The following is a 27,473-nucleotide window of genomic DNA, read 5'->3' on the forward strand; positions in this document are numbered from 1 at the left end:
TAGGGGTTCAAAGGACTAAATTAGTGTGTGCTCTATTTTGTGGTCTTCAGTGTATATTGGGGTGTCTCCAGGTAAGGGCAATTACTAGGGATTGCAGCATGAAATCTGGAAATCTGAGGGGTCTCTGAGGGAAAATTGAGGGCCCCAGGTTCCCACCGTGGTGGTATTGAGGATGATCTCAGGGTCATCACGGTTGTCAGCGGGCACCACCTCTCGAGGGAGTCGGGGCAGAGTGGGAGTGGCTGGTGGTTGGGTCATCATGGCAGCCTTCTTGGCCTTGAATAAGAACCTGGGGATGGGGAGGAGAGGCTACTGTGAGAACCAGCTCTCAAGCTCAGCCCCCCAGCCCTCTCCACCACAACATTCATGACCCTCACATCCCATTTCTAATACCCAAGCCCCCGCCTCTAGAGGGATAAAATTGCTAAGTGTGTCAGCATGATCCATTCTGGAGAAGCTGTGCTCTGTGCTTGCAGATGCCCAAATTTAAAGGTGCCTCTGGGGACATGGAGGTTCCCTTTGGGGCATACTGTGGTCCCCCTAAGTCAGCATTTCTCATATGGGTGCTAGAGGCATTTGGGAAAGGATAATCTTTCATTGTGTGGTACTGTGTTGTGCACTGAAGGCCTGTAGAATTCCTGGAGTCCCCCACTAGCGGTACCACTGTCCCACAAACTGTGATAACCGAAGTCATCCATTATTTCCAAACATCCGCCAAGAGACACAGAACTCCATCCCACTGAAAACCACTGTGATAGTAGGGAAAGCACATTTAGTTTCAAGTCAGGTTTAGGGCCTTTTGAGGGTATCCTTTGAAGTTAACTTTTGGGGGGCACACTTGAGACACAGAAATTTAGAATCCCAATTTCTAAATCTTCTAAATCCCAATTTAGAAGACCAGTAGTGTTCACTGGGATACTTTGGGGGTACCGTCAACCCTCCCAAGACACTTGAGTGTCTGTCCACGTTAGTGTCCATGGATAATAAAGTCCATTGGAAGAAATGCTTTGGGACCTACTAGGTACCCCAAGGATAGTGGAGTTCTCCATAGATATAGGGGGTACCCCAATTTTACATTCTCAGAAAAATGAGAGCATCCCAGGAGATAAGGGGGCTCACCTGAGGCATGCTAGGCTCCCTCAGTATTCTGACTCCACTTAACATACATGGGGCTGCTGTGGGACACAATGGGCTTTCTCACGTTACTGAGTGGGGCCCACCCTGGCCCCACCCTCGACTCACCCTCTCTTCTTGTTCTTCTCTGTGGTAGCATCCTTCTCGTTCTCCACCCTGACAGTCTGGGCCTCCACCCCAGCCTGGGCATTGCCCCCGGGTGCCCCCTCCTTGGCATTTCCTTCTTTGCCCCCCTCAGGCTCGCCCCAGCGCCCCGCTGAGCGCCGCAGGTTTTCATAGTCGGGGTCGGGTTCCGCCGCCCGGGCTTCATCCTCGGCGGGGGGCTGCAGGCCGGGGGGCGCTAGGGGGGTGGCCCCTGCGGTGCACCGAAAGTGCTGGTGGAACTGGACTGGAAGGCTCAGCCGGAGAAAGATCATCTCCACGAGACTGTTCTGGGAGCCCCAGGTGCGGTGACTCAGGCGCAGGCAGGGCGGCGTGTCCACGGTGCCATCCACGCGGGTCACCTAAGGGCAAGCAGGAAGACTGAGCCGGGCAGGCAGTCTAGGCCATTGGCCCTAAACCCAGTACACACGGAGACACCAGGAGGCCTTGGAGCACCTGTGTGAGAATTAGCCAAAGACTCACTCCTCTGAGCGGATGGGCTCCCTGGGGGACACACAGCTTGGCTGTAGGGTGCGCTCAGCCCTCTGCCGAGCTCTGTCTGGGCACCTAGTACAGTGCCAGCCCTGGCTGCCTGGGGAACGTTCCAAACCGACCTACACACAGGCCTCACTCCAGACTGTCATCCAATCCACAAATAATTCCTGAGACCCTACTATGTACCAGGCACCATTCCCCAGTGCTGGGAACACATCAACGAACAGAACAAAGGCCCTGCCCTCCTGGTCTCTTGGGGAGACTCTTGGGGAGAGCAGGCCAGAAGGGCCAGAGTTTCGTAAAGGCCCCCCAGATGAATTTTTGCTAAACTTCCCGTATATGGAAATATTCAGAAAAGTGCACGTGTCATAACGCATAACATGATGAGGTTTTAGAGTGACCCCACCTGTGTGCCCAGAGCCCAGATGAAGACACAGAACTTGACCAAGCCCCACACACACACCCAGGAGCCCCCTTGGTGTCCATTTAGTCACCACCCTCTCAAAGACAGTGAGGGAGTCTGATGAGGGAAATGTCCTGACCTGGCCTAAACAAGAGGCAGAAGCTGACAGAGGACAGGTGCCTGGCCTGTGCACTCCAAAGACAGACTCTCAGAGGCTTTCTAGAGACTCCATGAACAAGTGGAGTGGCTCCCTTTCCTTCCTGTCCCGTCTTCAAAGACCAAATGCCAAGACCTCTGTGCTCCCTGCCAGCCAATGAATTCACCTCGAAACTGTGGCCAAGATTTGCTGTTCCCAGACTGTCTGTGGGGTCTTTTTCTCTGCTCTCCCCCCCACTCTTATAAACCCTGTTTTGCTCTGCTCCTTCACAACAGTCTACCAACGGTCTCCCTCCCATGATCTGGGTGCAGAGTAACGAAACGTCTGAGATATTCTTTCGCAGTAACACGCTCCTGATTTAACACATCACAGATTCACTCTGCCTGTTCTTGAACTGTCTACAAATGGGAAACCACAGGATGTGCTCTTTTGTGTCTGGCTCCTTTCCCTCGGCATTATGCCTGTGAGACTCGTCCACGTGGTGGCGTGTAGGTCAGTGTGCTCGTTCTCACGGCTGTCTAGCGCTCCAGTCTCTGGGTTGAGAACACATCTGGCAGTAACAGGAATGAGGAAGCTCAACATCTGCTCCAGCATCCTCTCCAGTCCCTGGCACCTCTGGTCTTTCTGCCTCCACGGTCACCCCTATAATCCACTCTCAATGGGACCTTTCCAAAACTCAGATCTAAACTGGACATTCCCCTGCTTAAAACCCATCCATTCTCACCTCGTCTTAAAATGCCTCCCCACAAATTACGGATTAATTACAAAGAGAAAAATAGTAATTTATGGTAGAGAAACCTGGCAGACTCCACCTTAATCAAACAGTCTGAATTAAAGTAATTGGTAATAAGACATAACGATACTATGTGCCTCCTGATATCCTGCATTAAGCAGGACATAATGTCCTTGTCTTCCTGCTGAATATGTGTCACCTATACCTAATCATGGGGAGACATTCAACAAACCAAAATGAGCGATAATCTGCAAAACAACTGGTCTGTACTCTTCAAAAATGTTACTGGCATGAAAGACAAAGACAGACTCAGGAACATTCGACATTAAAGAATAAAGAGACATGGGGCGCCTGGGTGGCTCAGTCAGGTTAAGCATCCAACTCTTGGTTTCAGCTCAGGTCATGATCTCAGGGTTGTGAGATCAAGCCCCGTGTGGGGCTCCACGCTCAGTGTGGAGTCTGCGTGTCCCTCTCCTTCCCCCTCTGTCCCAGCCCCCACTGCTCATGTTCTCTCTCTCTGTCTTTCTCTCTCAAATAAGTAAGTAAATAAACAATAAAAAAAAGAATAAAAAGACATAACAACTAAATGCAATATATAATCCTGGATTGGATCCTGGACCAGAAAAATAAAAAGACACATTATTGCCACAATTAATACAATCTGAATATGAATTATGAAGTAGGTAATAGTATGCATTAGTGTCAAATTTCCTGATTTTCATGACCGATTTTCATAACTGCAGTTCTGTAGGAGTATAGCCTGTTCTGAAGAAATGCACATTGAAATATTTAGGGATAAACAAGCACGATGGGGGCGCCTGGCCGGCTCAGTCGGTAGAGCATGTGATTGTTGGTCTTGGGGTCCTGAGTTTGAGCCCTGTGCTGGGCATCGAGCTTACATAAAAATAAAAAACAAAAAGAGGCATGATGTCTCCGACTTATTCAAATGATTCAGAAGTGGGGCGGAAGGGGGAGGATTATTGTGAGGAAACCTGAACAATGCCGTGGATGGGAAAACTGAGGCTCAGGAGGAGACAGTCACATGTCCAAGGCTACACAGCAGATAAGGAGCCAACCCAGGTCTGGCTGATTCTAAAGTACCCACTGAAGCTCAGCCATGTGGGATTCAGGCTCCTCCCAGGTTGAGAAAAGAACTATCACTTTGGTCTACGTGAGCTCTTTATGGCCAGAGTCTGATGCTAGGCTTAACCTTGGTAAAGAAAAGACACTAGAGCCTAAAAACTAGGATACTCAGATCAATGAAAAGCTGCTACAAAAAAATGAAAAAAATATGTATATACAGATAGCAATTAGTAAGGATGGTGCCAAAATGTACTCAGAGATTTATATTTCTTTAAACCTTGCTGTAAGATGAGATGTTACAAAGACTGGAAATTTCCATCACGGTCACTTAACCCAGCTCCTCTTTTTTCCCTTCCCCCACTTAATAGGTCAGACAAGTTGTGGTTCTCGGGTTATACCCTACAAGGCAGCCCCAGGAGCCCACTGACCTGACATCCCCTTCTACACGGTTAACACAGAAGGAAAGGAGAAATTTGGGGAAGAGAACTGTGGGAAGAATGAGGTTTGGAGGCAGATCAGAGGGTACCGAGTGGGGTCACTCCTCACCTCATAGTGGGGGTGCTCAAGGGGCACAGCCTCAAATTGGGGAAGGCTTTTGCTGAACCAGGTGGTGACTGGGCGCTGCATGTTGATGGCAAATGGCTCAAAGCCTTCCTGGAGGCCACAGATGGCAAAGAACCGCAGGGAGCTCACGTCCTGGCCCAGGTTCAGGTGACCCACCTGGCCAGGTCCCAAGCTGCAGACAGGCAGGAAGCCTGGTGGGAGAGGATGGAGGGGCAGGGGTGAGGACAAGTGGCCAGGGCAGGGGCAGGAGGGGAGGAGGTACTGTGGAAGGAAGGGACAGAAAAGCAGGAGGCTGGGGACGCAGTGTAGGGTCAGGTGAGAGGACAGAAAACCAGAAAGGGGCCACGAGGCCAGCCCTCACCATCCCCAATCTCGATTTCCCGGAAGGCTGTCTCAGAGCCCGAATCAGACATGAGGACCTCGCCATTGAGGGTGAAGATAATGGTGTTCTCTGTGAGGTCGATCATGCAGCCCACGACATCACCCGGCTGCCACGGACGCCCAAATGGTTCACTGCCCAAGTGCCAGCGCTGGCCCTGTGAGGAGGCGAGGGGAAGATGTGGCATGGGAGAGACACACAGAGAAACAGAAACATATAGAAGCAAGGAGAGATGTGTAAAGATACATATGCAAGAGATCAAGTTTAGGGCATGCAGGACAGAAGAGGGGTCACCCCCACAGGGCCCCCATCTTTTCCCACATTTGTATCCACGGTCCTTGGAAGGTAAGGGACAGGCTTTCATGCTCTCCCTTCCCACCGATCTCCATATCCCATCTCTTCAGCCTGAGCTCTCTATTGTTTCCATGGCTGGGGCTGGGGTTATGCAGACCACCAGTGTTGTAGTGGGGAGTTGGGGGCAGCTGCAAGTGAGTGATGGAAAGGAAAAATGAGCCTGCCAATGTCCCCTCTCCAGATTCATACAGATCCATATGCCCCCAGAATAGATCAATGGGTAATGGGACGGATGGATGGGAAGCAGGTGTACAGGCTGGATGGAAGAATGAAATGAAAGTTGAGTCTACATGGGTTGATACTGGGAAGGAAGAAAGTATAAACAGAAAGATAGATGGATGAGTGGGTAGGTGGAAGGATGGACAGGTGGATGGGTGGATAAATGGACGAACTGATAGATTCCTGCATTAAAGGATTAAATAAATGAATTCACAAATTGATTAAATAAGTGAATGGCTGAACTAACAAATAAATGAATAAACGGATGGAAATGTGGATGGTTAAATGATTATCTGGACCAATGAGTAGATGGATGGATAGTTGTATTTGTGGGTAGATGAATGGATGATGGATAGCTATATGCATGGACAGGGCACTTGGGTGGCTAAGGGGGTTAAGCATCTGCCTTCGGCTCAGGTCATGATCTCAGGGTCCTGGGATCGAGCCCCACGCTGGGCTCCTGGCTCAGCAGGGAGTCTGCTTGTCGCTCTCCCTCCCCCTGCTTGTGCTCTCTCTCTCTCTCTCTCTCAAATAACTAACTAAATAAATCTTTATTAAAAAAAGATATATGCATGGACCGGGAGGGTGGGACGGATGGATGGATGGATGAATGGATGGATGGATGGATGGATGGACGGATGAATAAGTGGTAAGGCAGATGCAGGGATGAGTGGACAATGGGGCACAGACAGAGGTGGGGCTGGAGTGTATGAGCTGTGGGAGGGACCACAGGACCTGGCAGAGTGGAGCCCCGGGAGGTACCCACGCGGTGCCCATTGAAGACATAGGCCAGCTCATCAGCTCCCAGCTCCACGTCAGGCCGCAGGTCGGGCCTCGCCCAGCCCACTCGCATCTCACCCGTGGTGACTGCTTCGAACTCAAAGTACCAGCGTCCGCTCTGCACCACATAGGATTTCTCTGCCCGGAAGATGCGCACCCGGTCCCAGCGAGACTGGCTCTCCACCAGACCTGCAAATGGGGCCAGGCAGAGTCAGGGGCTGGGTGGGGAGTGGATCCCAAGACACTGAGAAATTGGTGGGAGACACCAGAGAAGTCAAGAGCCTTAAGGGACTGAGGGCAAAGGGATAATTTCTTGGTATAACAGGAGAAGACCTGGGGACTCTCAAGCTAGTCAAAGAGGTGGGAAGGACCCACTAAGTGAGACAGCCCCCCGCCCCATCTCTTTAGCAGTCAGAGCCCTCAGAGAAGAGATGCTGACAGAGACGGAAAGTCAGGTCAGGCACCATCATGGTCTAGGGTTAAGGGTCAAGATTAGGGTTGATGTTTAGATTCAAGGGTTGAGAACAGGATCAGGGAGAGAGTGTCAGAGTCAGGCTCAGGGAGAGGACAAAATTGGGGTTGGGGCCAGGGATAGAGAAACTGAAGGTTGGGGACCACAGCTAGGGCACCTGATCAAAGCTGGAATTAGAAGTCAGTGATAGGTCAGGGGTCAGGTTAGGGGTAGGAGTTAAAGGCTCTGAGTTCTTGGCTAGGTCAACGGTTAGGCATCATTGCTGCTGGCCGGGATTGGAGTCGGGATCAGGGCTAGTGCTCACTGGGCTCCTGATCTGGCAGGGCTCAAGTATGATCAAGGTCAGTGGTCAAGATTGGGTTCCGGGTCAGGGTCAGAGTAAGGGGCAGGGTTGGGGTAGAAAGGCTCGGTGTTGTAGATGTAGCCCATTCAGGGGCCAAACAGGGTCAGCAGTCAGGGGTCAGGCAGCGGGGCCTGCATCAGCTCAGGAGTTAGCGTCAGGGGCCCGAGGTCCGCACTCACTGGGCTCCTGGTCAGGCGGCTCGATGTTGTAGCCATAGCCCAGCAGCGTGCGCACGGCCTGGCAGAGGCTGTCCCGGTTACTGCGCTTGGTGGCCTCGTCCAGCAGGCGGTAGGGCACAAGGCGAGGGTTGCGGCGTGCTGGGATGTCCTGCACGGCACTGTAGCTCCAGCCCTGGGCCACGCGGTCTCGTGCCCACACATTGTGCCCATTCTCCGCCAGCCGGTCCACCAGCGTCATCTGCGCCGGTGTCAGCCGCACGTGGCTCAGGTCTAGCGGTGCCGGCTTGTACCCATTGCTCATCATGTACCTGTGCGCGTGGCAGAGCTCGGTGAGAGGAGACCCCTCACCCCCGCCTCTGGGCCCTGAGCAGCAGGATCCCTGACTTCTGACCCTTGCTCCCGGGTCTTGTGATCCTGAGCTCTGAGTTTTGGGATTTCTGACCTTCGATCTCAGACATCGGGGTTCTATGACTCCCCTGAATGAGCTTTGAGATACTTGGCCTCTTAACGCAGGATCCTGTGACCCTAGCAAGGGCTTTTGCTTCACTGACCTCTAGCCTCTCTGACCCCTGCAATGTGATTTTGGGAGCCTCATCTTCAACCCTGGAACTCTGACCTCTCATCTCTAACTCTGAGGTTTCCTACCTCTGACCTCAGAGCTCTATCACTTCAAATTCCTGGGTTTGGAGTCCCTGACCTCTGAACCCTGGCCTCTATCCCCAGGACCTCTGATCTCTCACCTATAATTTTAGTGTCCCTTACTCACGACTCCCAAGAACTTCTCATCTCTTTCCATTGACCACCCCCCGCCCTGCCTCTGACTTGAAGATATTACCTCTGTTCCCTCATTTTCCCTGATTCCATGGCACACCCTGACCTTGGGTCCCAACTCACACCCCCTGTCCCTCTGGAAGTCCCACCTCTTGCAATCCTGACACCTCCCCAGGACACTCACCACTGACTCCAGAGCCCTGACGCTTGACCCCTGGTCCTATGGCGTTTACCCTAACCTGTAATCCCTTTTTCTCTGACCTCAGACTCCCTACAAGACCCCCTCAACCGCCCTGCCCTCACCATGTCATCCCCAGCCTCCTACTCTATCCCCCAGACAGGACCCGGGCCACCCACACTCACGTCTTGGGGAGTTTGGTCTTCTTCAGGTTGTCTTCTGCCTTCTCATCCGCCATGCCCACGTGGCAGCCCAGTGCCAGCAGAGTCCTGGGGTGCGGGGGACAGGGTCACCCCACACAGCCTCCTGGCCCCTGGACTCCTCTCCCTGAGCCTGGCTCCCCTCCTTCCCCAGTCCCTGCTGGCCCTCCGCATCTCTTGCTCTGGCTTTCTGGGTGTCTGTCCCCATCTCTCTGCCTCGGTCTCTGTCTCTCTGACTGCTGTCTCTCCCTGTTCCCTTGTCTCCATATCTCTTCGCCTGTGTCCACCTTTTCCTGTCCACTTCTTCCCCCGATTCCACGTCTCTCTCTTTCTCTTACTGACCAGCTCTCTTTATGCCTCTGTCACTCTTTCTTGCCTTCTTCAGTCTCTGCCTCATGATCCCTCACGATCCTCACCAGCAGCCAGGCCCAGGCCCCTGCTCCCCGGTACCGCCCTCACTTGAGCGTCTCCCCCGACATCTGCAGGTTGTAATTCCTCTCGGGCTCTGGTAGGCTGTGGAAGTCCACAAGACACGGGTGCAGCCTCTTGTTGTCATCCCGAACCTGGAGAAACCCCAGCGTCAACTCCTCAGGGTCCCCGTCCCTCTCCCCCACGTGCCCAGACTGCAACCTGATCCTCCTGCCCTTAGTTCTACCACAGGAAACCCAGGAGTCCCTTCCCCCCACCATGAGCCCCTCCCTTCTCACTCCCCCAACAGCAAGGCTAGCCTGACATCCTCATGCTGCAGGCAGCCCCTCACCGGGCCGTAGGTCCAGCCCTGCTCAATGCGAGTCAGCGCCCAGAGTTCGTGGATGTTCTCTGCCAGCTTCTCCCGAATACGCTCCAGATGGGGAGGCAGGACAATCTGGGGGGAGGGGAGGGAACGTTTGTGAGGTCCCTGTGTTCCTTCCAGCCTGCACCATGACCCCTCTTCCCAAGGACAGTCCCCCAGAACTTTCCTGGGATTCTGAGCCTTGCTCCTCATCACCTGACCCTGACCCTAGGGTTGACACCCAGCTGAGTAAGGACTTAGAATCACAGAATTAAGGAATTATCTGGGCGTGGGACTATCTCCCCCTGTGGACTGGTTGCTCCATGAGGACAGGGCCTGGGGCTGCCTCAGTCTCCACCACTTTCCCAGCCCTGCCCAGCCCAGAGCGAGGCCCAGAGGAGATGCCCCAGAAGTGGTTGCTGAAAGAATGGCTGAGTCTCTTTCCTCCTTTGTATAATGAGGATCCGAACACTACTGACCTTAAGGATTCAGTGATATAACCTAGATAAACTACTAAATCTTACATAGTTTATGTAAATGCCTGGCACACAGTAGGTGACTAATAAATATTTATGTCATTAGTATTCTTCGGACAAGAGATAATGATGGTTTGGACCAGGGCGGGCCATGGGGAGGAGTGGAGGTGGGGAGATATATGGGAGGCCAAGTGGACAGTCCATGAGGCTGACAAGCTGGGGGAGTGGGAGGGAGACATCCAGAAGGAGGTGCTCGGTCTGGCCTGGCTACAGGGGGGATGGAGTACTATTGACTCAGGACTGTGCTAAGCACTTCACAGATAGTAATTCATCTAACTTTCAGGACCATGCTACCAGGTAGGCTCTACTATTATTCCCCTTTCCTCACAGATGACCAAACTGAGGCCCAGAGGAAGAGGAGGGAGGCCAATACCTATAGTAACACACTGAAAATCAGACCCTTGCAGTCAGGCTCTTGAACACGACTTCTGTGGCCTCTGATAGGGATGTGTCTGGGTGGGATGGTGGGGAGCTCAGGTTGGGACAAGAGCGTGGGAAGATCCAGATGCAAGAGATGCCAATAAACTAGTGGAAAAGATCTCAAGCTTCACAATCAGCACCTGGGTTCAAGTCGGCTCTGTGGCTTGCACAGGTTGGTTACCTCTCAGGGCTTCCTTCCCTCAGCTGTAAATCGAGGGCAATAGTAGTCCTCTCTTTAGGGGGCTATACTGAGGGTTCCTGGGAACTGGGATTCTACGTTTAGAGAGTTCTTTGCCTCCACTCTTCCTCAGTTTCCCCATCTGTTAAACAACAAGGTTCCCAACTTCCAGCACAGTTCCCCACCTCCTTGACTCCTAAGAGGGTCTGCCTCACAGGAAATTCTTGTGGGGCATGCAGTACCTGGACCGTGTCCACAGGGCAGGGCACAAAGTCGGTGTGTGAGAGGCAGCGGCTGGGGCCCACCAGGTGGGGCCCCCGAGGCCCCTCCCGCCGATACTCCTTGATGGGCTCCAGATGAAGTCGCTCTCGAGGGAGCACAGCCTCGTGGCATGGGGCATAGCCAGGTGGAGGGAGGAACTTGAATTCACCATGGCGGCCACCGAGCAGGAACCGCACCCTGAGTGGGAGAGACAGGTCACTGGTGGGGCAGATTACAGGGAGAATCTGTGCTCAGTGTGGGTAAGGGAGCAATCCTGGGATCAATGGAAAGTTCTGGGAAAGAATACTGGGCATAGAGTCATGGAAGTCATTTAGAGTCAAAAAGGAAAGTATAACGTCAAAGAGAATGTCTGAGGCCAATGAGAATCATGGGAGAATCAAAAAAAGGAAAGTGTGGGTCATTGGGGAGTTAATGCAGGGTCATGGGAAGGTCCCCTGGAAGAGACCCTGGCTCAACAGAGTATTTGGGGATATTGGGAGGTATTGGGGAGAACAAAAAGGTCATTTGGAAATCGCTGAAAATCTGATGTAATGATGAGATAACTGTAATCACCATTGGGGAGCCCTTCACAGAGCTTGGGATCATCGGGAAAAGAATGAGTTATTGAGGTCTTTGAAATAATTGGGATCATTGAGGGATTATGGTCACTGGGGGATTACGGAGTGACTGGGAGATAACTGGGAGATGCTAGGTCACTGAGAAATTGTTAAAAGCATGGAGTTGTTGGGAGAGTCCAAGATCACTGGGAGGTCACTGGGAGGATCTGGGGTCACAGGAAGACAGATGTCAGATTCTGGAGTCATTTGGCTGTCATTGGAATGGCATAGAGTCATTGGGAGAGCCTGACATCATTTGGGAATTAACTGGGAGAGTCTGGAGCTATTAGGTCATTGTGCAATTTGAGGGGGACACTTGAAGGTCACTGGAATGATATGGGGTTGTGAAGAAGCTGAGGGAAGGGTCTGGGTCATTGGGAGAACACTAAAGTGTCTGGGGCCATGCAGCGGTCACTGGGACCTTCACATAGGGATCTGATCAGTCATTCTTGAGGGTAGGCTACCGGATCCTGGCCTTCTAGGAGGCCATGTTATGACTAGGGAAGCTGTCTTGGAACAGTCCCAGGTCTGGGGCTTGCAAGCGGGCAACGGTAAGTTCTCACTTGACACCAGCCGAGAAGCTGACGACAGGGAAGAAGAGCCCATCCAAGTTGAAGGCCTCAAAGACGCCCTGCACAGGACAGCCATTGATGCGGAAGGAGATGGATGGCACACTGAGGTCCAGGCAGCAGCTGACCACGTCCTCTGGGGCCAGGAGGTGCTGCCCTGGGGAAGTCACCAGGCGTGCCACGTGTCCTGCATCAGGGCACCAGGGTCAGAAGTCAGAGGTCTCAAGATCTCATTGGTCAGAGACCAATGGTCTCAAGAGACAAGAAGCAGATATTAAAGGATCCTATGGGATCTAGATCCTGGCAGCTCTAAGGTCAAATGTTCCCATGGAGGGCCCAGGAGCTCTGAGATTAGCAGGGAGGTCAAGGTTCCCCTAACTCTTGAGGTTAGGATCCTGAGACCTGTGGGGTCAGAGATTAAAATCCTGGAGTTAGAATTCTGGAACCTTTGGGGTCATAAGTCAAAGACCACAAAATGTCATAAAAATCAGGAAAGTTTTCTAGGATCTCTAGGGCCAGAGATCATACATTTCCTAGCACCAGAGTTCTGGAAGCTATGAGGAAATGGGTTAGGGCCAAGACTCTGGAACCTCTAGGTCTTGGGAAATTAGGAGTAAGAGGTCAAAAGTTGGCCTATTCTGGGGATCAGGATCCCAACAACCCCAAGATGTGTGGTGAGGATCTTGGAAACTCTAGGGCCAATAATCAGGGATGAGAGCCCCTGGAAGGGTCCAGGTACCTGTCCAGAGATGCAGCCCATCAAAGCCGTAGGAATAGAGGTCGTCGCCGACCCCATTGCCGCCCCAGCCCTCGCCGCCCCCTGGGTAGGGGCTGTAGCCCTCAGTGAGGGCCCAGCCCACCCGCAGGTGGGTGGCCTGAGCTGTCAGGAATGGAGCCACCTCGTCCACCATCACCTCAAAGTACCATTTGCCATACTGCGTGGTGCCCTCTGCTCGGCCCACAAAGATGTTTGGGCGGATGCTGCAGGAGAGACGGGACAGGAGAGGGAGTGAGGGAGAGATGGGAAGCAGAGCCAGGGTGTTGCAGGGTGGAGGTGGGAAAGGGAGAAAGAGGAGGAAAGATATACACAGGAAAAACAGAAGACAGAGACATGGAGACAGAGAGAGAAAACAGAGACAAAGACAAAAAGAGACCTCAAAAAACAGAAGAGTGGTGCCTGGCTGGCTCAGTCAATAGAGTGTGTGACTCTTGATCTCAGGGTTTTGAGTTTGAGCGCCCATTGGGATGTAGAGATTACTTAGAAATAAAATCTTAAAAAAAAAAAAACAGGGGCGCCTGGGTGGCTCAGTTGGTTACACGTCTGACCCTTGAATTTCGCTCAGGTCATGAACTCAGGGTTGTGAGATTGAGCCCCGCCATCAGGCTCTACGTTGGACGTGGAGCCTACTTAAGATCTTCTCTCTCTCCCTCTTCTTCTGTCCCTCCACACACTCTTTCTCTCTCTCTCTCAAAACAGAAACAAAAACAAAACAACAACAACAAAACCAGAGATGAGAGAGATGGGTGAGAGAAAGAAAAAGGAAATGGAGGAAAAATAGAGACAGACATAGAAACAGACAGAGACAAAAAGAGCAAACAGAAAAAGAGAAAGAGAGAGTGGAACAGACAGAGGCAGAAATGGAACAGGGAGAGAGGACAAGAGGAGTGGGAGCTGGGATGAGCTGGGGCAAGAGCGGACATCTGGGAGCCCCAGGTGTCAAGTCCCAGGGTGGAAGACTTTGGAAGGGACAGCCACCTGACTGTGGAGTCTCTGAGTCTGGGAAAGGGTTGAGAGGTTCTGAGATCTGTGATCAGGGAGGAGTCACGCTGGGGTCAGAGATTGGGGGCCAGACCTGGTGACATAGTTGATGAGGTCTGTCTGCAGCAAAAGCTCTCGGCCAGGGAGCAAGTTCTCAGTAATGAGATCTTGGTTGGAGCGCACGGCCACGCCATTGCACACACACAGGGAACACAGCACATCTAGTACCTGGAAGTCAAGGTCAGAGGTCAGGTGCTGAGAGCACCAGGGCAGGGAGATCATGGAAGGTCTACAGTGGGAAGCCAGAAGTTAAGGATACTATGCCAGGACAGGAGATGGAGATTTTGACTGTGAGGAGGTGGTGAATGTGGGGAGATCAGAGCTCACAGAGGAAGGTCAGGCTGGGGGCCACAGGAGCTGGGATAAGGCATCAGCAGTGTAAGGAAGGAGAGACTGGAGCAGGACGAGGGGTCAGAGGGACAAGGGAAAGGGTTGGTTAGGGAGAGCACGGGGGTCAAGAGAAGATTTTAGATCAGCAGGGGCTGCGCACTCGTGTTCTCGGGGGGGGCGGGTAGCTCGATAATGTACACATGTGAGCTGGTTAGAAATCATGCATCGGGAACAAGGTAGGACCCATTGCAAACTGGAGAGTGTAAACACAGTCACCTAAAAACTACAAAATGAGATATTTTAAAAAATATTTCAGAAAACTAATGAAGCATGCCCATGGCCCAGAATCCATTTAAGAACTATAAGTTTGAGACCCTTGTGTTGAGATGGAAGCATGTGCAAAGGAGTCCAAGACGGGGGAGGGAAGTGAGGGAAGTGGAGAATTCCAGGGCATGGGGAAAGGTCAGGGTTCAGAGTGCAGGGGAGAGAGGTCAGGGTGAAGGGCCCACCTTGTGGTTCCTTCCGTGCTTGTCCAGGAGGGAGATGATGGACTTGATGTGGTTCTCTTGGATGATGTTCAGCACCTCAGGACTCTCAATCAGGACACAGTACAGCACCTCCAGGATCCCTGTGCAGATGGCAGAGTGACAGGTGAGGTGACGGCAGCCCTCCCCTGCCCCAGCCCCTGTCCCCTCCCCCGGGGTTCTCCTACCAGAGGAGGCCTCCAGCCGATCCAGCTTGCTGACCAGCCAGTCCAGGTTGGTGGAGAAGAGGGCACAGTTGGTACGATTGCCACGGATCAGGGAGGCTGAGGGTGAAAAGAGGGGTCAGACCAATGGGACTGAGAACCTGGGGGCTCTAAGTTAAGTCAGGACTGGGCCCTTACCCAGGAGTTCATAGAGCAGGTTCACAATCTCTTTCCAAGACTCAGCTGCCTCCTCCCCCGCAAATTCGGCGAAGTGGGCAGCAGTGTTGTAGACATTCAGGCGGTCAATGCAGTTCAGGACCAAGGAGAGCATCCCCTGGGGCGGGGAAAACAGGGTGGGTCACCACGGGAGCCCAGGCCCTCCCTTCCTTGCCTTTCTTGGATTTGCGAATTCATTTGACTTCAACAACCAGTGACTATGTCCCCAGATTCTCTGCCCTTAGCTCCATGTTCGCCTCCACTCCCATCACCCTCCTCTCCTCCTCAGCTCGCCATATCTGTCCTTGTCCTCTCCGCCGCTGTCCCCAACACAATACATCCTTATTAACATCAAGACTGACTTTATGCTTTTCCTTCCCGAAGCTGTCTTTCCATCCCATCCACTTCCAAGCACCCCACTTGGGTCCCGTCTGGCCCAGCTCACTCTCCACACCAACCATCAGAGAGATTTTTTCACGTTTTACATTTTCATCTTTGCCTTCTTTTATCGTGAATTAGAACATACAGAATGCTAATTACCTGTATGTATAACATACAGTGAGGCACATAAAAATATGCAGTCAGCTCTTGTTATTCGTGCTAGTTGGGTTCTATAAAGTCACCAAGAACAGAATTAGCAAATACTGAACCAAACGGAGTTTCTCTGAGTCACAACATTTTTGTTGAACAATCAATACATCCTCTTGATTTATATGTGTGTCTGTTTAAAGATGCTGATTTAATATACACTGTTGATTCATTAACATTGAATTCACGGCCAACAGCACTATAACTGATGCCTAAATGAAGCTTATCTAACATTTATTTTCTCTGTAAAGCACATCGCAGCGTCTCATGCTCAGGAACACTAGGCGGCCCCCTGGCACTACACTTGCAGGCCACTTTCACCGGCGAAATCAACAACAGCAAGAAACTGTCACAGGGTAGAGGGCAGTTATTTAATCTCTCTGAGCTTCAGTGACCCATCTGCAATATGGGAATCACAACCCCATGGGGTCATCAGGAGGACGTCATGTATATAGCACCCTTAGCACATAATAAAGGCTAAATGCAAGGTAATAATAACCACTAACACTTATATAGCATCTGCTATATGCCGGCACCAGGCTTGGCATATACTGATTCCACTCATAAGGAAGTTCTGTTATTGTTACTATTGTCATTTCTGGATCAGACTGGGAGTCCCTGGAGAGGAGGAGGACCAGGTCGTTAGCATTTAAGTGAACATGCTCCCCCATCACCCTGTGGAGACATCAGACCTTCAGATCTTTGTCCAGTCCCCTCCTCCCACCCGGCTCCATCCCCCTCACTCAGACCCGGTGCTGAGCGAAGGCCTCTCCACATCTCTTCCCTTGGTGCTCTCAAAACACACGGACCCCCAGACCCTGACTCCAGCGGAGGGCTCTCCCTGCACTGAGGTCCCGGATGCTCAAAGATCCCCCCCCCCGGCCCTGCCCTTACCCCCATGCCCCACTCTGGTTCAGTCCTCCCAACTGCAGGCCGAGGCCCCGCAGACACAGCCTCCTGAGTCCCGCAGCCTCATCCTCTGACTTCTTCCCAGGCCTGACAGCCTCCACAGGCCTCCCACTGCACAGGGCTTCACTTAGACCCCGCCCTCTCCCCCGGGTAAAGGAACAAGGCCCGCCCCACCCCCTTCGCTCTCCTTCCGACTCCCACAGGCACCGCCCCTGCTCCGCCAAAAGCCTTGCCCCTCCCTCAAGGCTCCGCCTACCAACTCAAGTTCCCGCCCCTCCTCCAGGCCCCGCCCCCTCACCTGTACCCCAACCACGGCCTGCGGCCCTGCGGGCTCTCAGACCACTACGAACGTTCCCGGGTCCCTCAGGCTCCGCCCTGCCCGGCGCCGCGGCCCCACCCCTCCCTCAGGCCCCGCCCCCCGCGTCCACGGGCATCGCCCACCGCCGCGGCCTCACCTCCTCCTGGAAGAGGCTCTGGCGGTTGCGCAGGCTGCGTAGCTTGCTCTGCTTCTCCTCGTGCTGCAGCTCCTCGGAGGGCGGCTCGAAGTAGCCGATGAGGTCCTGCAGGCTCAGGATGACACCCTCGATGGGCAGCGCTGTGCCAGCTGGCGGCCCCGAGCCCCGCGGCTTCCCGCTGAAGCTGTCCAGGCCCCTGCGGGGACGGCGCATTTGTCAGCAACGAGCCCCGAGCGCTACCATGCGGCGCCTGCCAGTCCTACCCCTTGGCCCCCCAAGGAACTCTCGCGGACACACCCGTTTTACCGAGGGGGAGACTGACACTGACATTGGCCTGAGGTCACACAGTGGCCAAGGACAAAGCCCAGATTGAGTCTCCCGCCTGTGTAAGCCCAGGAGGTGGTGGAAGCAGGTCTCAGGCCGGGGAGGTCCAGGATCAAGGGTCTGGGTGTCACGGGTGATCAGGGATGTGAGGTCCAAATCATGGTTATCAAGGTCAGATTAAGAGTCAAGTGCATAGAGGTCAGAGGCAGAGATTAAAGGGGTCAGGTGTAGGACCACCAGGAACTTGGGGGTCGAGGAGTGGCCTGGCGCCGGGGGTGGAGTGGGCATGTGGCTCACTTGATGAACTGGTTGTACAGGCCAGCAGTGCTGTAAATCATGCGGGCAGCCTGGGACTCCTCCTGCTGGCAGCGGGTCAGTGACAATGCATCGTCCATGTGGCCTTCCTGGTGCAGCATGGCCTGGCAGTGGGAGGACAGAAAGGGCAGGAGTGGGCCAGGCCACCAAGGGCGACGCCCGCAGACCTCCCTCCAGACTCTGGCCCCAGAGCTGCCCGCATCCTCCACTGAGTCTCTCTGCCAGACACCCCTCCTATCCCTCTTCACCTAACTCTTACATTCTCTCTCTTTTTTCCCCTCTGCCTCTCCTCTGTCTCTGCCTCCATCTCTCTCTGCCTCTGTCTCTTCCTTTCTGTCTCTATCCCCCTTTGACTCTGCGTTTGCCTCTCAGTCTCTGACTCTGTCTCATCTATCTCCAGGCCAGACCCTCTCCACCTGTACCTACAACTGACTTAACATCCTCCCACCAGAAAGCTCTAACAGCACCCCTGGCTTAACATGTCCCAAACTGAGCTCCTGACCACCTTTCTGTAAGATGAGACCATCTCAGCTTCCAGCTTTCGCCTGAGCAGACCTCCCCAAGGCCTCATCCAGTCCCCTGGCTGTAAATACCACCACCGCGGACAGCTCCCACCTTTCCCCTCGGGCCAGACCCGTCTCTACATCCTCCCATCACGTATCCAACTACAAGCCTTGTTTTCTGCAAACGGGTGTCTCCCTACTCTTCTGACTCACTCACTCTTTATCTAGGGGCTCTGTTCTAGACATTGTATCCCTGTCATCCTGAGCTGACATTTGACTGTCTCCACCTCAGTTAATGGCACTTCCGTCCTTCCCATTGCTCAGGGCATCATCCTCAACCCCTGTCCCTCTCACCTCGATATCCACTCTGTCAGAAAATCCCGTTGGCTCTGCCCTCACAATACGACCAGAATCTGCCACCTTCCCCACTCCACAGTCCCCACCCTGGTCCTGTCCACTGTCCTCTCCCACCTGACCATGGCAGTAGTCACTTCCCTGTGCTCCCTACTCCAGCTCTGCTTCCCACCCCCACCCTGTCTGTTCCCACAAGCAGCTAAGGAACCCCACGAACCTGAGTCAGGTCACCTCACTGGCTTACTCAAAATACTCTTGGGGCTCCATCTGACTAAGGGTAAAAGCTGGGACCCTCCCCATGGCCCACAAGGCCCCACATGATCTGCTCACATCTCCTCTCTGTCCCTATCTTCCAAGACTTGTCCCTCAATCACTGTGCTCCAGCCAAAATTGATCTTTTTTCTGGTATTGCAACAAACCAATCTCATTCCAACCTCAGGGCCTTTGCACATGCTGTGCCCTCTGTCCAGAGTGGCTAGGTACTTCATTAAAGGCAGTTTATTCACCACGTCTCAGTACTGGGAGGGCAGGAGACAGGTCTGTATAGCTCACCTACTTTTCCACACACACATCCAGAGCAACTGGGGTACTCAATTTGCCGAATGTTATTGCTGGTCTGTTTGTCACTGTGTCTGTCTCTCTGTCTTTTCCATCTCTCCTTCTCTGTCTTTGTCTTTCTCTGCTTTTCTGTTTCCATGTCTTTTTTTTAAAGATATATTTATTTATTCGAGACGGAGAGAGAGAGCACCCAAAGAAGGAGAGGGAGAAGCAGATTCCCCGCTGAGCAGGGAGCCTGATGCAGGGCTCGATCCCAGGACCCTGAGATCGTGACCTGAGCTGAAGGCAGACGCTTAAGCGACTGAGCCTCCCAGGCACCCCTGTTTCCATGTCTTTTTTTTTTAAGATTTTATTTATTTATTTGACAGAGATAGAGACAGCCAGAGAGAGAGGGAACACAAGCAGGGGGAGGGGGAGAGGAAGAAGCAGGCTCATAGCGGAGGAGCCTGATGTGGGGCTCGATCCCATAACACCGGGATCATGCCCTGAGCCGAAGGCAGACCCTTAACCGCTGTACCACCCAGGCGCCCCATGTTTCCATGTCTTTTTGTCTCTACCTTTCTTTCTCTCTTGCCCGTTCCGCCTCCCTCTCCTTTTCTCTATCCCTCATTCTTCTTTCCTGTCTCTTTCAAGCTCCGTTTCTCTCTCAGTCCTGCCCTCAAACTCCTGAAGGCACAAGCACGACCACCCCCCAGTCCCCTTCCCACCCCTGCCGCGCCCAACCCCTTCCCCTTGCCAGGCACCCACCTTCTTCTTGAGCACACCAAGCCGCAGGGCCTTGGGGTCTGGGGCAGCATAGGTGAGCCACAGGCCAGAGGCCACGTGCTGCACGAAGCACAGTGACTCCCCATACTTGATCTCAGGGGGACCCATGCCGTCCACGTCCCGCTTGGGGGCCATATCCAGCTTCTCCTGCAGGGGCAGGGGACAGAGGTCAGCTCTGCCTGTGCATTTAATCCAGGAGCCCCCCAAGAGCCTGCAGAGTAGGGGCTGGGGCCGGATTCAGGGCTCCAAGTGAGGGAGGGCACCCTCACCCCACCGACCTTGGAGATGCGGAAGCAGAAGGAGGTGGCCTTGGTGTGGGCCTTGCTGTCATCAACCACCACCAGGCCCTGGTCCTCAGTGAGCGCCAGGTACCGCCCAGTGGTGACGTGCCGGATACGGAGTGGCTGGCCCCAGCGCAGGTGGCTCCCACTCCAGCTGCAGAGAGAGAGGGTGTGGAGGGTCAGATAACTCCCCCAGCCCTCCCGTGGACACCACAGTCTTGGTCCAAACCTCGTCAAGCCCCCAGCCTCCTTCCGGGGGGGGGCTGCTCCCCACATTTTTACTGGGGACCCTTAATCTCTCCCTCAGGAATGTCCACCCTCCCCTAAGGCCTTTTCCTCCAGGATTCAAGGACCCTGAAGACCCTCATCGCCTTCTTGGGCTCCCTAGCTTTTCCCTCCCAACTCTCCAGTTTCTTCCTCAGATCTTCCTTCAAGACCCTCTCTCCCCTCCCAGGCCCCCCAGGAGCTCTCAGCCCCAGCCCTCCCACCTGATTCTCAATGGCTCCAGTCTCCAGAGGGAGCGGGCGTGGGTGCACACAGCTCCCCCTTCATAGTGGACAAGTCTGGGGACACGAGAGAGAGTGAGGTCAGGGGTTCAGTCACCAGCCCCCCAGAATGTGATCCCCAACCCCACCACAGGGTGCTATCCCTCCTGGCCCCAACACCCCAAGGCCTCTTGTCCCCATCCCAGACCTGCGCTGGTCCTCACTGTCGGCGGGGGAAATGGTCAGACATTCATCCATGTGCCCGTGAAAGAGACGGAGGACGTGACCCCCGGTCACGTAGCCTGGAGAGGAGCCAGGGAAAGAGGTCACTGCAGGGCTGGAGCCCTGGAGGGGCCCGGGAGCCAAAGTGGAGGCCAGGGGTCTTGTTTTTCCCCTGTGGGAGGCTGGGGCTGGGTTTGGGGGGGTCTATATTTGGAGATCTGAGTTTCAGGATCCGAAGTGGCCATCTGAGATCTGGGCTAAGTTTGAGGCCTGAAGTGAGGGTATGAGATTTAGGGTCTGAGATGGGGAATCTAAATTCAGGGCTGAGGCTGGGGGTTTGTGGGTCTGCGTTTGGATTTTTGAGATTGGGGTCAGAGGTTTGAGTCTAATGTTCCCAGATATGGGGCTCTGAGTTCCAAGGCTTGATTTGGGGTCTGGGGTTAGAGGTGTGATGGTTGGGTCTGTGGCTAGGGTCTGGACTTTGAGTGTTGATTTTGGAGGTCTGAGGCTGCTATCTGAGGTTTGGGGTCTGAAGTTAGATCTGAGCTTTGGAGTTAGAAGCTGGTGGGTTTGAGATTAAGGCCTGAGTTTCAGGATCTGTGGTTTGAGTCTCAGCTTGGGTGCGAGGTTTGGGTGTGAGAGTTGAGGGGTCAAAGTTTTGGGGTCATGCTGTGGGGCCCTAGCATGAGGGTCTGAATTTGGAAGATGATTTTAGATATTCGAGGTTAAAACTTAGAGGTCTGAGGTCAGTTGGCTGAGGTTTGGGGTCTGAATTAGGGGTCCTGGTTGGGGTATTTAGGTATCTGGGTTTGAATCTGGGGGTCTGAGTGTGGGGAGATGAGGTCTCCATCTGTGTTTGTCATCTGAGGCTTGGGCATCTGAGGGATAAGCTCCAAATGTGATATTTTCGGCGTTGGATCTGAGTTTAAGGGCCTCACTGACCTCCACGACCTGAGTTTGGGATGTGAGCTTTGGGGTCTGGATTCGGGTGTCAGATACTGAGTTTGGGGCTTGGGGTCTGAGCTCTAGGGTTCTGGTTCTGGGGTCAGTCGGACATCTAAGTATTAGGGTCATAATTTGGAGATCTAGGTTTGGGGTCTAAGGTTCTGAGGCTCCGTATGGATATGTTTGGGCACAATGTGGGAAGTGTGTTTTGGGCGTCTCCGTTTAGGGGCAGGAGGTCTGGGACCCTCACCCTCTTCACAGCCGGAGCAGATGGGGTTCATATTCCACAGGGTCTGCATGAAGGAGGCATCAACCTGGAGCTCCCCACTGGCCGTGGACAGGTGCTGGGGGCCGCCAGGATGTGGCAGTCAGAGACGATGGCGGAGTGAGCAATAGTTCCAGAGTCAGGGGCCGGAAGCCAGGAAAGTGCCAAACAGGAGACAGAAAATCAGAGATCACAGATCAGGAAGCCAAGATCCAATCGGGACATGGGGCACCAAAGACCCGGAGTGGATGTCAGAGATCAGGAAACTAGGACTTGGCAGTCGGGACGTGGGGCCCAGGGATCCCGCAAATGGAAGATGGGGAGGTGGGGGGTCCCGGGCGCCCCCAGCGCTGCGGCAGCAGAAGCTGTGCCGGGTGGGACTGCTCACCAGGTAACGCTCTGAGGAGACACTAACGAGGATGAGGTCATCCCCAACGCGGACCTTCTCTCCTTCCGACCTCTGCTTGGAGGCCGGGTGCATCGTCCACCAACAGGCCTCTCCTGTGCAGCAGGGCGTGCTGTCAGAATGAGGGCTACCCAGAATGCCCTTCCCCAAGGGCTTCCCAGCCCCGGAGCCTCCCCAGCCCTCTGTCCCAAGTTCTCCTATTATGTCCTATTCCCTACTCTTTGCCTCACGTCCTCCATTCCCGCCTTCAGACCCTCTGCCTAGGGTTCCCTCATGCTGGCCCAAGTCGCCCTTGTCCCCAGAGCATTCCAGTGCCTGCCCCCCCCACCTCCAGGCCTGCACCTGTGGTACCCCAGCCCCTGCCTGCAGTCTCCCCATTGCCGCCCTCCCCCCTCCAGTCCCCTCCAGCCCCGCACCTGTGGCATCTTCCTGCAGTCCCACGTCGAAGGCCAGCTTGTCAGTCACGGAGCGGGAGGTGGTAAGGCAGCTCAAGTACTAGGGTTGTGCAGGGAGTCAGCCTCCCCGGGCAGGCCCTGCGTCCCCGCCCCTGCCCACGCCCCTCACTCTGGCACTCACCATGCCGCTGTGTGTGTGCCGCAGCAGGATGGCATGGCCGTACAGGAGTGTCCTGTGGCCCCCGCCCTGGGACGACTGTGGCGGGGGGGTGAAGGGGACAGAGTGAGTATGGAGTCCCCCAAGGCGTCTGGCTGATTCCAGGTGGCAATATGCGTCCCCATAAAATACCATGCTTAGGCCTGGACACAAGGAAGCCTTAGCTCAGACCCTCAACGGATTCTTTGCCTCAGTTTCCCCATTCATGGAAGTAGGGGCTGTGTCTCTGAGAAGCCTGTGGATAGGGCGTTTTGCATTTCCCAAAGCCCACTCTGTCCTCCCTGCCTCCTTCATCTTGTTAACCAGGTCCCGGAGTCCCTCAGGGAGGCTGAACCCCTCTTCCAGTTGCCTGGGGACTCTCAGAGGAGCCCCAATACCTCACATACCATGGACCCTAGCCCCTTTTGCTGTAATCTGGCATAACACAGCTGAGCTGCAGCAGGTATGCACCAGTGTAGTCCTACCAGTGTTAAATCTTTGAACATCCCCATAGGGACCAGCCCTAGGCTGCCACACACCCCCAAGCACAAGGAGACTCGGCCCCTCCTGGAGGGAGGGGGCGGACACCCGATCTCTCGATGACATCATGCCTCCCACCCTGGCCCTCACATGCCCATGCTCTGAGGGGGCCATGTGATGGGGCCCCATGATCACATGGCCGACCCGCTCCTGGAGCGGAGGGGACCCACACGTGGGACAGGGGGAGGTGAGAGGGGAGGTCCCATGCAGAGAAGAGCTGGGATCAGGGTTGGAGGAAAGGATGGGAAAGAGGAGAAAGGAGCAGGTGGGGGCATGGGGGCTCAGAAGCCCCCACCCCCTTCCTTCCTTCCTGCCTGGCCTGCCTGGGCACCACAGCCCCTGACAACTGGGGTGGGGGAGGCCCCCAGCCCCTGTGTGCAGGATGTGGGCTCAAGAGGCGGGCCTGGAGTCAGGAGAGGTGAGAAGGACAGGTGACACCCAAGGCCAGACCTACCCACTTATCCAAATTGAGGGCCTGTGAGGGGCGGGGCAGAGAGAGGAAGAAGAGCAGATGGTGAACAAACCCCAGGTCATCCCACCCAGCCCTGCCCCTGCACCCCGCCTGGGCCAGGAGCCTCACCTCCACGCCAGCCTCCACGGTGTTGGCCAGCATCTCCTGCAGGGCTCGGACTGACAGGGACTGCTCCAGGACGAAGCAACAGATGGCCAGATCGGGGGGCACATTCTGGGGGTGGGAAGATGTGAGTGGGGGGCCTGAAGGCCCCTGAGCGCTGGTCTAAATACCCACATCCCTTAGATACTCAGACCTGACCCCAATCCCGCAAGAAGCCCCTGCACTCCACCACACCTTCGGACACCCCAAATCCATAGCAATGTCCCAGAAAACATGCCTCCTCCCTCAGACACCTAAACCCCACCCGAACCTCACAGAAGCTTCCACACTACCCTCCCTGCCCAAGGACCCCACACCCCACCTAATCTCAAAGGGAGCCTCAGCCCTCTCTCAGACACACTTTACCTGCTCCAACGCCATGCCGTCCCCTGCAGATAACCCAAATCTCTGCGACCCCCAAGGAAGCCCCACCCCTGCCGTCACCATCAGATAGTCCCAATTCCTGCCTCCTCCCACAGACACCAGTAAATACTGCTTCCAAATCACGGGAGGGTCCAACCTGGTGCCTTCCTCCTCAGTCTCCCACTCAGTCACCTAAGACTCCTGAGCGCCCTCTCCCTTGGGCCCAAGGCTCCCTGACCCCCTCAGACCCTCGGCCTCCTCCACCATCTGACCCCACATCCCCTCCCTTTCCCAGCCCCCAGCCCATCCCCCCAGGTCACCTCCACCCTCAGGCCCTGAATCCACCTCACCCTCAGACCTGGGCTCCCTCCACTCTCAGCTTCTAACTTCCCCTCCAGTCAGCCCCCCATTCCGCTAGCATCCCCCAATTCTCCAGGCCCTTTTGCTTAGAATCCAGCGCCCTCTGCCCCCTTAGACACCTGCCTTCTGAGACTCCCAAGCCCCTGTCCCTTCCACCGCAGACCTCCACCCCTACCTACCTCAGACCTCTGACCCCCTTTTCTTTTCAACTCCTCATTTTCTCTACCATCAGCAGCCGCCTCCAGATCCCCTCTTTTTTGAACTCAAGATCATCCATCCCCTCAGACCCCCACCCTCCCCCTCAGGTGCCCTGCTCTCCCTCCTCAAGACCTCCACTCCCACCTGCCTCGGACTTCCAGCCACCTTTCCTTCCTAGTGCCTCTCTGTTCTCTGTCCCATCAGCACCCCCTCTTCAGACCCAGACCCGTCAACTCTGCACCCTCAGAGCCGCCCCCCGCACACCCCCACACAGACCTGGGCATTGCTGGTGGGCTCCAAGAAGCAGAGGCGGTTGCCGAAGCCCTCGGCAGCCAGGCAGAGCTTCAGCTGCTCCTTGAGCACCGTGGCACTGCACTGAAGGACCACTTCGTCGTCCTGTGGGCAGACACTGCGGACCGTCACCCCACCCTTCTCCTCACCAAAGAGACGGCGACTGATAATACCCGCCTCACAGTGTGTCACATGGGGGCCCGTGCTGAGGGCTCCACACACGTCTAACATCCCACGAGACAGGACCTAGTGCCTTCCCCATTTTAAAATGGGGAAACTGAGGCTCAAGGAGGGGGCGTAACTTGTCCAAGACCACACAGCTGATAAGGGAGGAGCTGGGATTAGAACCCCAGTCTTGCTAGCTCCAGTGGGGTCCACAAGGTGAGCCATTGGAGGTGGAAACTATAAGCCCCCCAAGTTCAGTGGCTTTTAAGCTCAACCTTCTCTAATTTCTCTCTTGCGTATTGTTTCAGTAATAGTTATCAATTAAGGAGTGCTTTCTTTATTTCTATCTTTCTTTTTCTTTTCTTTCTTTCTTTCTTTTTTTTTTTTTTTATTTAAGTAGGCTCCATGCCCATCATGGAACCCAACACGGGGCTCGAACACATGATCCTGAGATCAAGACCTGAGCTGATACCAAGAGGCGCCCCAAGGAGTGCTTTTTAATGACACATGAATGCAATGCCACTGCCCAGACTGGAACCTGGGGGGAAGGAGACATGTCACAAGGGACTCCTGGTGACCGCTGGTGAAAGCCCAACCAGGACCCTGATAGATAATGGCAGCAGAGCGATGCTACATTTCCTGACGTTGATGACTGTCCTGTGGTTTTGTAAGAGACTGCCCTTGTTTCTTTGGAAACAGACACTGAAGTATTTCAGGACTTTAGTATTGTGTCCACAACTTACCCTCAAACAGTTTAGAGGGGAAATGTGCACACAGAGAGGGAGGGGGAGAGCGATAAAGCAAATGTGCCGAATCTTAACAGGTGGGGGAAATGACTTAAGGCCACGTGGGAGTTCTTAGAAGAAACCTTGCAGCTTTGCTCTAAGCTGGAAAAAATTTCAAGATTATAAGCTAAAGTGTTGAGTAAAATCAAGTGTTTTCTATATGCTGGGTCCCGTTGCAAGAACTTAACACATATGAACTCATTACTGAATCCTCTGAGGTAAGTTCTACGATGTGAACCTACGGAAACTGAGACCCAGAGAGGTCAAATAACCTGTCTGAGGTCACACAGCTGTCCTACAGCTGTGCTGGGATTTGAGCCCAACGCCCCGGCTCTACGTGCCACACTCTTAGAACACTAGACCACCTCTTTGTATGTTAGTCAAGTAGCCCGTGTCTACAGTTATAACTAATATACATGTGCATGGGGGAATGCCCCACACTTTTACATCAGTCGAAAATGATAGAGATCCCAGCTCTTGACTACTAGGCAAGGCAGTGGTTATTTCCTTCTACAGCTGAGAAAACAGGTTCAAGGAAGTTCGGTGTCCCGCCTGAGGTCACCCAGCCTCCAGCCCTTCCATTCAGCATATCGCACAAACACGCTCCAGCCCTCCGTCTGCGGCTCAGCCAGGGAGGAAGGAGAGGTCTGATCTGTGGAGCAGGAGGCAGTGACCCCCCACCCCCTTGCACATCCCAGGCACTTGTGAGTTCGTACGGCTAGACGGCTTGCATGTATTAAGCACTTACTGTCTGCTTGGCCTTACGCTCAGGGCTTTACGTTCCTTCGGTGGACACTTACTGAATGGAGGCTATCGCCAGGCCCTGATCTAGCGCCCGATATAGAGCAGCAAATAAAGCAGACAAAGTCCCTGTCCTCTTGGGGCTGCCATCCTCGTGGGGGACACACACCATACATAAGGGAAGAGATTCAGAATCTTCATGTAGTGATCAGTGTTATGAAACAAACAACCCAGGCTGGTGTAATAGAGTGGCTTTGGGGGTAGGGATGACATCAGTGAGGGGGTGAAGTGGCAGCCTCTCCAACGAGCTGATATTTGAGCTGCGCCTTGTCCAACTAAAAAGAAGGGTATCCAGCTCACTCATCTCTGGGGGAAGAACATTCCGGAAGCCTGGGCAGCCTGTGCCAAGGCCTGGGGCTGGAGGGAGCCGTGGGTGCTGAAGGGTAGCAAGGGCCACAGG

General features: G+C 54.2%; 1 protein-coding gene across 1 annotated transcript in view; it reads right to left on the minus strand.

Annotated features, from left to right (window-relative positions):
- Positions 1 to 27,473, minus strand: part of RYR1 (ryanodine receptor 1) — a 108,094-nt gene that overhangs the window by 77,833 nt on the left and 2,788 nt on the right. The window contains exons 2-29 of the mRNA XM_034639016.1: positions 25,308 to 25,427; positions 24,078 to 24,182; positions 22,943 to 23,017; positions 22,783 to 22,861; positions 22,349 to 22,461; positions 21,946 to 22,039; positions 20,737 to 20,830; positions 20,532 to 20,606; positions 20,041 to 20,197; positions 19,745 to 19,909; positions 17,565 to 17,686; positions 16,944 to 17,139; positions 14,974 to 15,109; positions 14,800 to 14,895; positions 14,597 to 14,715; positions 13,792 to 13,925; positions 12,678 to 12,919; positions 11,933 to 12,125; positions 10,734 to 10,950; positions 9,346 to 9,450; positions 9,045 to 9,148; positions 8,571 to 8,654; positions 7,437 to 7,744; positions 6,429 to 6,631; positions 5,072 to 5,246; positions 4,693 to 4,901; positions 1,243 to 1,637; positions 157 to 289 (exon numbers count right to left, since the gene is read on the minus strand). Coding sequence (XP_034494907.1) covers positions 157 to 289; positions 1,243 to 1,637; positions 4,693 to 4,901; positions 5,072 to 5,246; positions 6,429 to 6,631; positions 7,437 to 7,744; positions 8,571 to 8,654; positions 9,045 to 9,148; positions 9,346 to 9,450; positions 10,734 to 10,950; positions 11,933 to 12,125; positions 12,678 to 12,919; positions 13,792 to 13,925; positions 14,597 to 14,715; positions 14,800 to 14,895; positions 14,974 to 15,109; positions 16,944 to 17,139; positions 17,565 to 17,686; positions 19,745 to 19,909; positions 20,041 to 20,197; positions 20,532 to 20,606; positions 20,737 to 20,830; positions 21,946 to 22,039; positions 22,349 to 22,461; positions 22,783 to 22,861; positions 22,943 to 23,017; positions 24,078 to 24,182; positions 25,308 to 25,427 — 4,248 coding nt within the window. The remainder of the gene's footprint in view (positions 1 to 156; positions 290 to 1,242; positions 1,638 to 4,692; positions 4,902 to 5,071; positions 5,247 to 6,428; positions 6,632 to 7,436; positions 7,745 to 8,570; positions 8,655 to 9,044; positions 9,149 to 9,345; positions 9,451 to 10,733; positions 10,951 to 11,932; positions 12,126 to 12,677; positions 12,920 to 13,791; positions 13,926 to 14,596; positions 14,716 to 14,799; positions 14,896 to 14,973; positions 15,110 to 16,943; positions 17,140 to 17,564; positions 17,687 to 19,744; positions 19,910 to 20,040; positions 20,198 to 20,531; positions 20,607 to 20,736; positions 20,831 to 21,945; positions 22,040 to 22,348; positions 22,462 to 22,782; positions 22,862 to 22,942; positions 23,018 to 24,077; positions 24,183 to 25,307; positions 25,428 to 27,473) is intronic.

This window comes from Ailuropoda melanoleuca, chromosome 12 (genome assembly GCF_002007445.2).
Source record: "Ailuropoda melanoleuca isolate Jingjing chromosome 12, ASM200744v2, whole genome shotgun sequence".
Lineage (NCBI taxonomy): Eukaryota > Metazoa > Chordata > Mammalia > Carnivora > Ursidae > Ailuropoda > Ailuropoda melanoleuca.